The sequence below is a fragment of the Crassostrea angulata genome, chromosome 5 (genome assembly GCF_025612915.1).
Source record: "Crassostrea angulata isolate pt1a10 chromosome 5, ASM2561291v2, whole genome shotgun sequence".
Lineage (NCBI taxonomy): Eukaryota > Metazoa > Mollusca > Bivalvia > Ostreida > Ostreidae > Magallana > Magallana angulata.
Genome location: NC_069115.1, coordinates 32,296,967 through 32,313,130, shown reverse-complemented (window position 1 = coordinate 32,313,130; position 16,164 = coordinate 32,296,967). Strand labels below are relative to the sequence as shown.

At 33.4% G+C, this 16,164-nt stretch overlaps 2 protein-coding genes across 5 annotated transcripts in view; one reads left to right on the top strand and one right to left on the bottom strand.

Moving 5' to 3' along the window:
• The window catches only part of LOC128183730 (uncharacterized), a 555,994-nt gene that overhangs the window by 40,484 nt on the left and 499,346 nt on the right, over positions 1-16,164 (bottom strand). The gene's annotated exons all lie outside the window — the stretch shown is intronic.
• Positions 5,647-8,203, top strand: LOC128183732 (beta-1,3-galactosyl-O-glycosyl-glycoprotein beta-1,6-N-acetylglucosaminyltransferase-like). Its single transcript, XM_052852880.1, has 3 exons — positions 5,647-6,958; positions 7,136-7,362; positions 7,556-8,203. Exons 1-3 carry the CDS (start codon positions 6,072-6,074, stop codon positions 7,867-7,869), a joined length of 1,428 nt encoding a protein of 475 aa, XP_052708840.1. The 5' UTR covers positions 5,647-6,071; the 3' UTR covers positions 7,870-8,203.

The window sequence follows — 16,164 nt, the reverse complement described above, 5'->3', positions numbered from 1 at the left end:
AAAATATCAATGAAATTTCAGAATTCCCCTCTCAATCCCTCCCTTTCAGATAATGTATACGATTGTCAATATCCTTTAAAATGCTTAACAAAGTGTTTTGCTTTTTCACATACAGCAAATTAAAGATTTAAAATCATAGTCCCATAAAATCCCTAATTAGGTCTTCACTGGGTGTTTCAATGAGTTTTACAAACTGATATTGTTACGATCAACAACTTTGTTTTTATAATGCATTACAAAATCTTAAACGTTTTTAAGGTATGTGTTAAAGACTTTACGAGTATCTTGGCCCCTATCTTGAGTTCATTCAAAAGGTCTCACGAATACTAACCTTTTTTGTTCTTACACGTATCTAAAATTGTTGTTCATTTTTGAGATACAAATGATTGAATATTTTAGGGGCAAGCCCTCTAGATCCTTCATTGGGACAGACACTGATGTTTTGATTAGTGGAATTGATTCAAATCATCAATACAGACATTTTCTCTTCTACAATGCTTAACAAAATATGTCTCCATTTCTAGATATATTGAGTCAAAGTTTCAGTACTTTGGCCCCTAAAAAACCCTAATATCATAATAAATGGGCTTTGTGATGACTTTACCTGATAGAATTTGCTACGATCAACAACTTTACTTCTATAATGAATTACAAAATCTTTATCATTTTTAAGTTATATGTAATAGAGTTTACGAGTGTCATTGCCCCAACTTAAAGGGGTCAGTCCCTTTTTTCTTGATTTCTTTGAAAATGTCTTAAGAATACTAACATTTTTTGTTCTTACACCAATCTAAAATTGTTGTACATTTTTTGATACAAATAATTGAATATTTTAGGGGACAGCGCTCTATATCCTTAATGGGGACAGCCATTGATCTCTTGATTAGTGGAATTGATTAAAATCATCAATGCAAGAATTTATTCTTCTACATTGCCTAACAAAATATGTCTCCTTCTTTTGATATATTGCGTCAAAGTTTAAGAACTTTGGCCACTAGAAATCCCTAATAACGTAATAAATGGGCGTGGTAATGATTTTTTCTGCTAGATATTGTTACGATCAACAAATTCGCTTCTATAATGCATTACAAAATCTTTATCGTGTTCAAGTTATTTGTAATAGAGTTCACGAGTGTCTTGGCCCCTCAATAAATTTTATTGGAAAAAACTTTTGATTTTCTACCACTTTTGTTATATATGTTGTAACAAAATATAAACTGATAAAAAGATACAGATCAAAATGTATGAAAATTTTGAATGAAAATTCGTACCCAATGTTCGTGCCTAGGAGAGCTCCAAACGGAACGTTGGAAACGGAAGACCTTAAAAATATTGCGTTTAACATCTTGAGTATGGGACAAGTTTGCTCGAGTTGTCATGGTTCATTTTCATTAACCCATGTTATAATCAGGGAAGTAATTTTAAAAACACTGATTTTGTTTCAGCATTTTACACAGTATTACAAGATATTAGACAAATTAAAATTCCGGACAAACTGAAAGATACTAAAAATTTCCCTATAAATGCACTTATGGCGGAATTGCCAGTTACTAATTTGCAACACATGAAATCCTCGTCTTGGGTGGGAGGCCCCTGTTTGTTTGTGTGTTAAATTTTGGCAGTAACAGTAACGGTAGAACTTTGTATTAAGAAATGATAAACTATAAAAAAGTGGGGTGGTATATGCTGTGGTGGTTGCTGGACAGGTTGTCGAAAAAGGGGTAGTGACGGAGATAAGAAAGGTTCTTCCAAAGACACTGTATTTTGTTGTGTGAATCCAGAGAAATGGACCTCTAGTGACATTATTGATCTTGAACTAATCCCGAAAGACACTTGGATCCAAAAGAAACCCCGACGGAGCGGAAGACCCGAAACTCGCAAATTGACCAGTAACACGGGGACAATTTCGAACAAACTGGCACAACAATTACTTGGAAAGGAGAAAAATGAAGAATCTCCATGGACCAAATACTATAGACCGGACCCAGAGCTGGCACGTAAATACCTGGAAGAGAAGGCCGCGATGTCTACGCAACAGAGGAACACAGGAGACGCTCCGCGAGAAGTCGCCTCGCCGTCCGCGCCGACCCTCTATCCACGGGTGCCGATGATGGATGAATAATTAAGCTGCAGCCGTGAATAAGTTGTGTTTGGAATTATGAAAGTTAGTGAAAATTAAAAATGCGAATTGTGTAATAAGTGTTAAAAGAGAAATGTGCTTCATCTTGTGCTAATATAAATCTTGTATTGTGTGATTCACTCTGGAGAACTTCAGGAAGAAACCGATGGACTCCGAACCTATGACGCTAACCTCACCCTTAAGAAGGAAGAGATATTTTGTGAACTTACAAGCATGCCTTGACTTTGTATATATGTGACATTAAGCTTAACCATACTTAGTATTACTTTGATGGTGAATTACGATTACATTCAACTATGTTTATATTTCATCTTGGTCATTATTGTCATACTTTATTCACTATTGTTTTCATGATTGTAATGCGATATAATCAAGCTATATGATTTTATGTACATGTATACATCCTGGTTATAGATTTGTTTTTTTAGATGAATGATGTTCCAAGCCGGAGGTGGAAACATGTCACTTGTTACTATCTCTTACCATAGATATTCTGACTGGTATGTCACTAGGAAGTTCGTCTGATCAAGGGTATATCAAAGACGCTTTCCTATTCCGGGCGCCAGGCATGAAAAATCTCCCTTCGGGATATTTCTTTTGTTTGGTGGACGTATGTAAACAGATAGCCATGCTATGACCTTGAATTGCTAGTATTACATAATCGTCACTATGATATTTATGTGTACCTAGGTACTGCGCACTGAATGGTGTTAATGATAATTAACAGAATGAACTCTGTGACTCTTGTAGCAATGCGTGGTATTCCTAAATGATGTTATGAAACCAGGTGCATAATACGGGCATAATAATATCAAAATTAAGAGTTTAACAACAAGTGACATATTTGGCGATTCTGTGTCTGCAACGATAGCTCTGGTACTCTATATTGAGTCATGTATTGTGTATTCTATATATTAACCTTTGTAACCTTTTATGCCATGTATGAATGAACGTATTATGAGTAAGTGATGCCTCATACTAGGTGGGGGACTCCGAGACCCAGGACTCGGAGACTCAAATCCTGCATCCAGACTCTTTGATTGGCAGTTTTGACGGTGTTGTTACTTTATTTAGGAATAAACTATTAATCTTAATTTTGAATACTAAATGTTCACTCATGATCGTCGTAAATGGGCCGAACTAGTCAGAGCTGTCCATCATAAGTAAAACCTTATATATACCCATGTGAAATGAGGTTGAGCAGACTCTTGATTTGGGCTGCTTTTAATTGTTGTAACTATACGATCACGCTTAAAAAAAACCGCTTGAGAAAGAAATACTGTACTTGTGATCACTAAGTTTGAGCTGACCCTCAATTGGATCCGTAAGACAGAAGGCTTACATTTTTAATTAAAAGAAGTATTCAAAAAAAAAAAAAAAAAAGAAAAAGAAATTTCTATGATAAGTTTATCATAATTAAATTATCTGGAAATACATGTGTATGTTTATCGACTAGTTTTTTTTTTGAATTTCGATCCCGACATCAATTACTCACATATCGGGATCCAAGTGATCGGGATCAAAGATCATAAATTCAAATAACTTCAAAAAGGTGTGAATCTAAGTTTTTACGAAGTTTTGATTCACAAACACACATTTAGGAAAGATAAAGGAACAAAAGATAAAAAATGGTTATGGAAAAAAAGTAGGAATCATTGATAGACTTTATCAACTATATATAGACTTTCAATGTTTTTTGAGTTTTGTCTATAAGACAGATGATCGATGAGAATGCAAAATCTAACATGCCTATAATTTCCTCATCACACCTGCAATATTTTTATTTGATGAATCGATAAAAAAGCTTTTAATGATTGAAATACAAAACAGATGCCAGTATCATCTTTTAATTATTTAACAAATATTTTTCAATTTTTTCAGTGAAATGGGATTTTTTTCTCATTTGTCTCATTTGATGTGTAAAATAGCTATGAATAAAAACATGCCAAAGATAAAATTGTTTCTTCTTTTTATGTATTGTTTAATATATGGCAAAATCTTGAAATACATGAGTTTTACAATATTTATTCAGAGTTCACTTCATAATAAACCCTTTCGAAAAAAAATGATACAAGGACTATTGTTCAGGTGAGCGATTTGTGGCCCATGGGCCTCTTGTTCATCAATGACCTCTCCTCTAAATATCCAACAATACATGTTTTTTTAATTTCGATTTTAAAGATTATGATAAGGATAAAGTCAGACAAAGTATCTACAAAAATGAACAACAAAAAATGGTTCAAAATGATATTAAGCATTATATCATTAATGATAATAATGTGTAAAGTGTTAATTCTCGCGCTTGCGCGGGTTATCATCTAATATATATATATATATATATATATATATATATATATATATATATATATATATATATATATATATATATATATATATATATATATATATATATATATATATATATAATATATATATATTGCCTAACGAGGCAAAACACTTATGGAATAATGAAATAACTCATAGATTCATGATATACACAAGGCGACATCCTTGGGCCTCATTAGTAGCTTTGCTTGAATGTTTTGCACATTGTCGTAAGAGTAATTGAATAATACATAGAAGATTTACAACTAACTTTGTAAAATGCAGCGCAGATGTCTTTTCAGAAAGGAGAAAAAAAGTATATTTAATCAATTAAATGTTTTCTGTGGTGATTTATGCGTGATATGAAGGTAGCCACACTTAAGTTGCTGGATGTCTCGACCATTCGATAAACGGGGCGTGTCGTTTTCAGTACTGTCATTTTCTATTACAATCAATTTCCGTAAGAAATAGAAAGAATCATACTTGTTGGATGCAACTATGTATAAATATATAAATATTATATGTACCTATGAGCAGTTTACAAGTTGACTGTCGAATGATCCGTCGAGGCCATTGGTACTTATTTGTGTCTTTAGCAACTTATTTTCATATTTTCATTACATCCCACCACAATAACTCATTCGTGAAAAAAATCCAAAAGAAATACACTGAACGTTTTCCCTTCTCGGTAAATAGAGGATATCTATATTGCGTGATTTTATATTTGCTTTATCGAACGAGTTTAAATGGTGTATATATTCGCCAGGCTTGCCGAGCGAATATAACCATTTCAACGAGTTAGATAAGACAAATTTAAAATCACACAATTATAGATGTTCTTTTTATCTCATACAATTTGATTTTGAGACAGTCCCTTATATGACACGAATTGATTTTTTCAAAGATTAAAAACGATGACGCAACGTTGTGTTCTGCGGTTGTTGTGATCTTGCGCAATACAATTTAGTTCGTCCTTTCTGAGATAAATCTAACTGTTTTAATGTAAAGTTTCAATGAAATAAACCTAAAAATATTTTTTTAGCTATAAATAATTTTCTTGGAGCTTATTCACTTGATTAAATAAAAATACTGATTAGAAGACTTGCATGAATAATCAAGTTTCTTGACATACACAAAGTTGCGAATGCTCGTTAGTTTTAATTTGACTCGAACAAGGAACAGTTGTTGATGTTTTTTAAAACAAACACTAGCCTTATGATTAGAAATTAAAAATAGTAAATAAGGATGCTTACTGGTGGTGGAATAAAACTCTTATGAAACATTATTTCGGTAAGTTCTTGTATTGCCAATAAACTCAACCAGAGCGCTGTGTCCCACGCGTCGTCAGGATGATCGATGAACTCCTTGAAAGTTAACGTAATTTGCAGTTGGGCTAAACTTATCATAAATCTTTGACAAAATCCATTTTATATCAATTTTTGTAGTTGATATAGTTATGTTGAAAGTACCAGCAAATCTTCGAAAATAGGTTACTGAAGCGTTGTGTCAAAAATAGTTCGGACTGGAAGTATTTGATAAAGCAACACCCGTTTGATATAGCAAAGGTTTATCACACGGGTAATATACACCACACATATGAGATAAAATGGATTTCTCCTCATCATATCGATGCACAAGAAAATTATGCGCCCGTTATGCGCTAGTTTTTTTCTGTCTAATACTAGCCACACAGGTAATCTTCAATTATATATCTAAAAAGACAACGAGAGGAAAATTCGTTTTCTATAGAAACGACCAGGACGTAACAGGGACCAAGCAAAGTCGGAAAGCTGATGATATGTTCTTGCAGAGGAGTGTCCATTTGTTTGACAATGGACCACAATTTGATGCCTCTTTCTCGCCTCTGTATTGTAATAAATCGGGATCACAATCTTTCGAACAATCATCACAGAAATACTTTGGTTCTGAAAGAGTTATACCGAACGTAGATTGTGGTTTGCTGTTTGAAAAGAATGACAAAGAAATTGAGAGAGTTCGTAAAATGAGGGTAATAAACAAATCGCAGTCGTTTTGCCAACAAACAAAAGCATGTGAAAATTTCATCAAAACAAAAGGATACATTATGGATTCGTTAACAGATGAGGAGAGGAATTTTCCGATTGCCTACAGCATTCTTGTTTATAAAAGCCCAGAACAGTTTGAAATTCTTCTGAGGTCAATTTACCGTCCACAAAATATGTACTGTGTTCACGTAGATAGAAAAACAGTTGAATACGTCTTCAAGGAATTTTTCTGCATCGTACGATGCTTTCCCAATGTGAAGATGGCGTCAAGAAGAATTGAAGTGAATTGGGGAAAAATAAGTGTTTTATTACCAGACACCATATGCATGAACGACCTTTTGTTAATTCCTAAATGGAAATATTTCATCAACTTAACTGGACAGGAATTTCCCCTTCGTACAAATTATGAACTGGTAAAAATATTGCAGATTTTTAACGGTTCCAACGATGGGGAAGGCACCATCAAAAGGTTTGCAGAATTTTTATAATATGTACATGAAATTACATGAATCAAATTTCGACTAGGGACAATGAAATAATGGCTATATAACACCTTTCATTTACAAAAAGTCCCCATACAATCACAATCTTTAAGAGTAATTCACCAATTTATTCATTTGCTCCAATTCGACATTCATCAAATTAGGGCAAACAAGGAAAGATGGAATATTACTGAGAAACCTCCTCATACTATCCAGCCAGTCAAAGGCTCTGTCCACGTGACTTTAAACAGAAAAGTTGTGGAATACGTCATCAATCATGATGTAGCTGCCGATTTTCTTACATGGGTGAACAAAACAAGTATTCCAGATGAGACGTTCTTTGCAAGTTTGATTCATAATCCTCAGCTGGGAATTCCAGGAAGTTTTAAAGGTAATAAAATAAGGCTATTACTCAGTATACACTGGCCTTGTGGCATTTTTAAATTTTAGCAATAAATACTAGTCAAAATGCATATGTTTATTGCTTAATTGTTAAAATCAAAATATTCCAGATCTACAATGACGGTTATTCATTTTTAGACAATACACCTATTTTATATTTACAACTAGCATTTGCTTTGTAGGAGATCTGGAAACAGATGAGGGCGTGAGAAAGCCTTTTCTATCACGATTTGTAAACTGGGAGGGTTTATCAAATTATCGGCAGTGTCATGGTAAATATGTTCGATCAGTCTGTGTGTTTGGAGTCGGGGATCTTCCTCTACTGGCTCGACGACCAGAATTCTTTACCAATAAATTCCACACAGATTACCAGGAAGTTGCTTTGCTTTGTATGGATCAGTTAATATACAACAGAACCAGAGATGAGTTTTATCAACGGTTAGAATTTGATTTACAGTATTATGAAAAACTACCACATATCAGGAATATCATATAGACGTTTGAAAATGTGATAAAAAGTATTTGGACGTTTTTTTTTTATATTTTATAAATTGTTACTGATGGCAATCATGGAATGTGTATAAATATTAAACGACACGATTGTAATCTTTGCAGTCTCATAAAATCATCCTATAGGGGTTAATATTATAAATAACCATTTTTATCAACACATTTTTGTTTGTATGTTTTTAACCGACAATAATTTTTATGACCGTAATGTGGAAATAAAATCATATTTCATAAAACTTGACAATCCGATTAAAATCAGATCCTCGATCCGCTCCTTGTTTTTCTACTGTCGCTACACGAGGATATCATTGTTCGTATCATACGAGTTTTACTGTATGCTTAATCTGATATTAAATGGACGACAGCTGCGGACATGGTTTTCTATTTAAAAAAAACGGAAGAATTTGTGCTTCTGCTCTGAAAAATGAGTAAAATACGGGAAAATATTTTTTTTGACGTCAAAAACATAAATGAATACATTAGTAAACAGATTAAAAAAAATATAATTTTACTTGTTGATTGTACTATAAGGAAAGTGCGGTACATGAAACTCAATTTAAAGCAATAAAAAAAGCGGAAATTCAATTCATCGCCCATCTGCTATTATTGTCAAGACTTTTTAATTGATAATTTTCCAGATTACATAAGGTAAAGGTCTAAGCTAGTTAGTGAGTTTCGACAGTTTCATTTGTCCTAAATCAGTGATGACATCATAATTGATTTAAGGTATCTTTCCTCCCCTTGTTAGCATTCATGATTTTTGGATGTATCTTTCCTCAAATATTTTGGCAGTATGGCATGTTAATATGCGGAAAATGAAACACGTTTTCTTGAGTTTCTATTTATAATAATAAGGAAAATACGTTATTCATTTCATATTTATAACGTTGTAGTAAAAACAACTATTTATATAAGCTGTTTTGTTTTGTAGACACTTTTGATACACTACGGCCAACGCGGTTTGCGTATTTACCGCGAGTCCTCGTGGTGTGAAATTGATCGCGGTTTAGCACAGGTAGCTCAGGTAAAACCGCGCATCCTCGCGGTACGGCTTCTCACCTTGGCCACACCGTCGCGGTACTGTGAAACCAGTCCCAGGTGAAAACTATTGTTTTTTAACGCGAGTTACCTCCCCCAATATCTCCTCATACGGGAAATATAATTGAGAGATTTAATGAATATTAATTCATATTCCTTTATTTTATAAAAGGAGCTGATTGTTACAATTTATTATTATTTTTAAAAAGTGGGAGAAATAAAAAGAAGGAGTAATTATGCTAATACAGAATTTTGTATACTATTTTGTTTACTCGATGGCCATACATATAAATTAATCTTGGCACGTTCATCGCTCACAATTCTTGGTTATAAATTAATTTGATTGATAATTATATACCCGGTTATAAACACTTCACCAAAATATCTTATTTCGCCTCGAGAAAGGGACGCTAATTAGCGTTTCATTTACAATCTTTCATATTTAATTCTTACCTTTAAAACATACCTTACACTTGGTTATTTCTCTTAAATACAATTCGTTTAATGAATAACAAAATACATATAGATATAGAATGTTTTAAAGTGCACTCGTTTATCACCGCTGCAACCCGACTTCTATCCCCGCGATCGACATTAGTTGAATAGACATGCTGGTTGCCCGCTTGGACACGTGGGTTTTCTCCGGGCACTCTGGCTTTCTTCCACATCGATGACCTCCTCGCGTTAACATCCGTGCCAACGAAAGCTATTAATATAAGTTGTATAACTTGTTTATCAAACGTTTTTAAATAAAAAAAAAGGTTCAATCAGTTTACGAAAATGCTAATGTTAAAATCGTGTGTATTTAAAAATTGACTTTCCTATCCGATCTAGCAAAAGTATGATGTTCTGTGGGTCGCCCAATATTTATATGTTTGTCGTTCAAAACCCGGGATTTAAAAATATGAATGATCATTTATTCTGGGGTATCCATCACATGTTAAAATTTCGCAGTGTCAGTTGACCAACAGAGGGGGGTAAATTGCGTAACATTACGTATGTGTATATAGAATTTTGGGGTGGGTGACCTGCAGCAATTAGTGTGACTAGGGGTCCGCTAAATTGAAGTAATAGTCCGTTCTTTCAAACAGCAAAATTTTTTTTGATAGAATAATTTAATTTCAAACAAATGAAAATTTGTTTTTAATTTAAATTACAGGAACTTATTCTGCGTATTCATAACACAGTATTTACAAAATACATCCATAAAATTACCTTTTAATGATATACCGTACACTCGATTGAAATACAATTAACGAACAGACTATAATCAGGGTTAATCAGGAATGGAGAGAGTAATTGAAAACACAGCTAAAGTAAATTTTATATACACATCTAGTATTTGTACTTTTTAAAATGGTAAAAATGTGATTGTTTGAATGAATGTAAGTTTTGAATCATTATGGGAATCAAATGAACAAAGATGTGTGTTTGTGTGCATAAGTACAAAAAATCTTCTTTTCGCGATATGTGGTATATCATTTATTCCTCTAGCCATGTAAAAATTAAGAAAGTTTTAAATTTCAATTTTCTTAGAATTTTATATATTTTGATTTTGGAGAGAGAGAGAGAGAGAGAGAGAGAGAGAGAGAGAGAGAGAGACCACGGCACGTGGTCAGAGCACGGGCGCTGTCACAGACAGGAAGTGTTATGTAATAGTTATACACACCCGTAAACACAGGGATAACTTTTCTATAAATTGTGCTGTACTTGTCATTTTCTATATACCTGTCTGAATCAGGCATTATTTTATCTCATGCAGTAAAGATAGAAGGCGCCTATGATCAGGGACTTTTATATCTACGTCCCTGGTATGATTTTTCCAAAAACGCCCGTTACGAAAACGTGTGCTATTATGTGCATTTCAATCAGAATGCCGTTACGGCTACATGTACTACATACTTTAGCAGTTCACATAAAACATTAGTTATTTGAAATGATAGAGAGAGAGGGGGGAAGAGAGAGTCTCAACATTCAATAAAATTCTTCACGGCACGTGGTCAGAGCACGGGTGCTGCCATGGTCAGGAAGTGTTATGTAATAGTTACACACCCGTAAACACAGGGATGACTGATTGTCAATGTACCTGTCTGAATTATGTATTATTTGCTCGAAGTGAGTCTCTGGTCCATATCCTCCAACCACTAATATTACCAAGTAAATCTACTCTCTTGATCTCTCAAAACCTTTGATCCCTCGAGTAAAACTGCAGTCCCAGTTATTCATAATCTGTTCTTCTTTTACTCTCGATACTCCAAGTGGCCGGAATATGCAAGCGTTACCTAAGTTTAACACCTACTTTGTCATTTAAATGGCTCAAGGCATTAGACGCGGGACCCGTGTTACGGGAATTTCTTCAGGTAACACTTGTCCTGCAAGGTGATAATTGTCCATGATTGACCATACCGTTGCCTAGACTATAATTAACACCGATCGTCCTAAATGTACATATAATCGTATTAATTCAAAACGAGCGAGAGAGAGAGAGAGAGAGAGAGAGAGAGAGAGAGAGAGAGAGAGAGAGAGAGAGAGGCCGGAAAATATTTAATGCGTTAAATGAGAGTAAGATTGAGGGAAAACATACACGTTGCGTTGATGCCTACAGTAGCGACCTTATAATAGTACATCGCGGAATATTTGTCTTCTTTAAATATATGGCATATTTTCAACTCATCATATGCCAAAAATAATACTTTAAAATATAACTAAATTTCAAGTACACGTATATGCATGATTTTGTAATACATTGCTATGTTTGGGACTCTTGAACAACATTAACAAAATACACGTAGCAATAGTTTTCTCGAAGTTTTTGTTAAAACAATTCAAAGAGAATAATGAATTTTCTTCTAATAATATTTATATCTAAATTCTAACAATAGTTAAAACAGCGCTTGTTTTCTCCTTCTTGGTTTAATCCCTAATACAGATAACACGCCTGTTACGGTGTCTTGCACCATCGCGGTAAAATCGTGACCTCGCGATCACCGCGATGACAATACCGCGACGGTGTATCGCGGAAAAGATTAAAACACCATCACGGTGTCGCGGGAAAATACGGGATCCGCGTTGGCTGTAGTGTATGTCATTGATATTTAAGACGCACATGAATGAAAAAGGAAACTTGCTAGAAAATTGCATTAAACGCATGCTTACACACTATGAGCAAATTACTAAATATACATTTATGTTCGGACAATTGTTTGATGGAATTAATATCAAAAAAATATTTGTGTGTTATTAAGTTCCTTCTAAATAAATGTTTTACTTCAAAGTGCTTGAAAATGTTTTACAGAAACTTTTATTAAAATCTCATAGCATAATGAAACTAAGTGAAATTCAATAATAAAGCCGAAAATGTGTTCACCAACTCTATCCATCCGTAGATACGCAATTTTGGAGACATTGTAACCTTTAAAATATATGGATTCGAAATGTTTATAAAAATAAGATATGGCTGTACAAAGTAAGTGATAAAATGATAAACTTTTATTCAGACAACAATAGAATTGCATCAGAAAAGAAACCCAAATAACATAAAATGACATGTGCAGATCAGAATCAAAAAGAGGTGCGCCGTAGAGAGTCGAGTTTCGGGCATGACAAAGAGCTGTGATCAAGCTCTCTGGATCAAGTGTTTGTTATGCAACATTTATTTCATGTCTTTCCGTTATAGTTAGAAACAAAAAAAATTAAAGGTTTATACCACGCCATACCCATATTTAAGTGGGAGAAAAACTATAATAAAAAAAAGCTTTTCAATTCTCATTTTGTTTATTATGCATTACGTAATGTGTTTCAAAATGTGATGTTTAGGATTTATATTTCATAATACTAGTGTGTGCCTACCCGGGTAGTAGGACCCCACTTTGCAAAATTTTAATTTTACGGGTTTTTTTTTACCTTATCTTTACAAGTGTTGCAGAAACACAGTTTTGCCAGCTTATCCATAGTCATTGAATATTACGCAACACGTCAGAAAGCTTTAGATAAAATGATTAATTGAGATACAATCCAAACAACGGAAGCTTTTCTGCCACGAATTACCATCCTCCACGAATTAATAAATTAGAGTTATGAAGTCAAATTTCCTTTTATAAATATGAGAATACACGGAATAACGTCCCGATGTACATGTAAAATTTAAGCAATTCACGAAAATTGACCCCACGAATTTTAATGATTCCACAGTATTTATTTGTTGCTCTTCAACGCTATACAACACTAACATATTTAAAGAGGTAGGCTTTAATATTAGACTTACTAGAGTGAAATAACAAACAAAGGATGAATTGATAAGGGTATTCAATCAAAAATACTACTTTTTTGAGGCATGCGTAAAGTTTGATACGTTTTGGCCCTTTTAAAAGTGGTCGATTAACATCAACTGTCGAAGCTTTTCAGTAAAATGCTGCAAGGCGACTTTGTGACATAGAGAGGTTTGCCTGTACATACGTTGACTGTAGTTTTGAACTGTATAAAAAAGCTTTTAAGAAATCGAGCGAGCTCGTGAAATGAATATTGCAATTGAATTTCTTCACTCATTGTGATATTGTGAGAAGTTCATGACAAAAAGAGGATTCATTATGGATCCCTTATATCAGACGACCAGAGAAACTGTTGCTTTAATTTTAAATGAATACTATAAAAATATCTAAAAAATGTTTTGACAACATTATAAAAGCATATTTATCTAGAACCATAACCATCAGAGCACACAAATGTAATTCATATCCCATACATAAAGTTTGAATTTTGAATTCTAATATGGTTTCCTTTTTAAAGAAAAAAATGACGAAATTTTACACAAATTACCATGACAAGCAAATAAAAAATTACCTTTTCACTTCCACGATTTGAATGATGAAAATTATGTCGGTACAAGTGTGAAAGTATGTACAGTATTTTACATTGAGGAAAAAACCAATTTACAGGAAAAGGGTACATTTGTTATATGTTGATCATTTTAATCAACAACAAAATGGTGAAAACAAGAATCTATTGCAAATAAAAAATCTAACACAATGGCAGAAGAGGCATTGTAGTGGATATTACGGCAGACAAAGAGTACTTATTTGTATCTGATGTCTGGTTGATGAATGCGCTTATCACAAAAAGGCGGCATGTACTGCTTGAACCCAGCATTATTTGCATTGAATGAGATAAGATAAAGCACTAGCGCTGTCCACAGCATGCATGCACTGCATCAATTCATAAACAGATCTTGAATCGCATCATGCTTGCACTACAACAATTGATAAAAGGACATTGAATATCACGATTATAAATTCATGACTTTTATACTGATTTATAAAAAATCTTTAAAAAGGTAGAAATGCACCGAAGTTGATACGCTTAATCACATCTTTAATCGTAAAACGTTCACAGTTTTAAAACTTGCTTACAAATGATGCCTCAAAATTAGAAAGCAATAGAAGGATTCTATACGATTAGTAAATTATCATTTAATGCTTAGGTTTTCTTTTGTACCTGATTTTTCTTTTGCTAGGGTTCATGAACTTGCTTTAAATTTTCTCTTATTAATAAATACATATACATGTTTATCAATGATTCATATATTGCGCTTTCGAATAGAATTCTTTTATAGTGATCATGTCATAGATATAAAAATCATTAACATGTACAGCATAACTATTTGTTTTACAAATATTATCAGGTTTATTCATTAGTTTTTTGGAGTTGATTTTAATCAACTCTCCTATGCAGTTATCAGGCAAACCGAAAGTGAAACAGTGTTTGGACCTAAGCACAAATGAACACCGCTGACAACATTTAGTTCTAATCAATAAATTCGATGTAATGAGTTCTTAAGCATTGTTTTTCAAGGAAACTGATTTATAGATACCTTGTAAATAGTCAGATTTTAAATGGTACGAACAATTTCGATATTTTTTTGAAGTCGTACATGTATTCTTACGCCAGAGTTCAATATAGTCTCGTTCAACCAGACGCTCGGATGTCTCCGTAAATCTCCGACAAGCAGAGAATCTCTAACGGATACAGCTGAAAGTCTGGTTGAACGAGACTAGACTTCAATTTTGCTTGGATCCATACTATTTCTCATAACTATTTCGATTACTGATACGCAGTTTGATGGACTAATTCTTTGAATATTTCACAATATGATTCATATTGGATTTTCACGAATTTCCTGTAGGAGAATTCATATTATATAAAATGTGCGTAATTCAAATACTTATAGGAATTTACTTGCCATGCATGCAAAATAACATATCGTTGATTTTAAAATAAATAATAATCGATCACATCAACTACCGTCAGTACTTCAGTACTTTGGTTTTAATAATAAAAATCCTGTCTATAAATGACACAATTTGATTCACAATCATGAACTTAAGCGTTAGGTTGAGTCGCCTCAAAATTAAATGTAACCACAAACAATAGGACACGTTACATTACCATTGCCTGCTTGGAATGAAACCTAAAACAACAACGTTGATATTTTTCAGCAACTATACTTGATAAAAATATTTTCTCCTTTTTCATATAAAATGTTGATTAAGATAGTCTTGTCGACAAAATGAGCTTTACTTTTCCGATTATAGACTATGCTCTCAATGCACCCAGTAACCTTATTCCAATGCAGATATGAGTGCATTTAAGGACTTATCATTTAAAAAATATCGGATGGGCTCAGATAAGATAAATCCAGATTAAGTTATGCAGTTACGTAATACTGTAAAACGAGAAAATATGGCGCACTACACATTTTAGCGCCTTTGGTGCCACTGCTTCTGAGCGCTAAAATTAATAGTGCGCCAACGATTTTCCATATGTATTAAATTTCTTCAAGTTGCAGAACAATAACGTCAGTCTATTTTTAAGGCTATAAACAAGTGTTCATTTAAATATCAGATGCTGTCGGTTCTGTTTGTTCAAACAATTACACAGGTAAATGGTATGGGTTATCGGGTATAAGTGCCTGGACATGGATTAATTAATTTAGTTTTAATTGCTTTTTAATATCTCTAATAAGCGCCTTGAAAATCGGGCTTCTCCCCATGCCATTTCCATTTAGCGCATAAGGTGAAAATGTGATTAAGCGTGGCGATCGTTAACGCTGACAATACATGATTGATCATAATTTCTTTGATCTCTGATTAGTGGATATAAAGATAACAAGTCGATACCTATTTTTTGTGTTTTTTAAATGTAAAATTACTGTGAAAAAGATTCTCTCATGGTGATCAAAACTCATGGT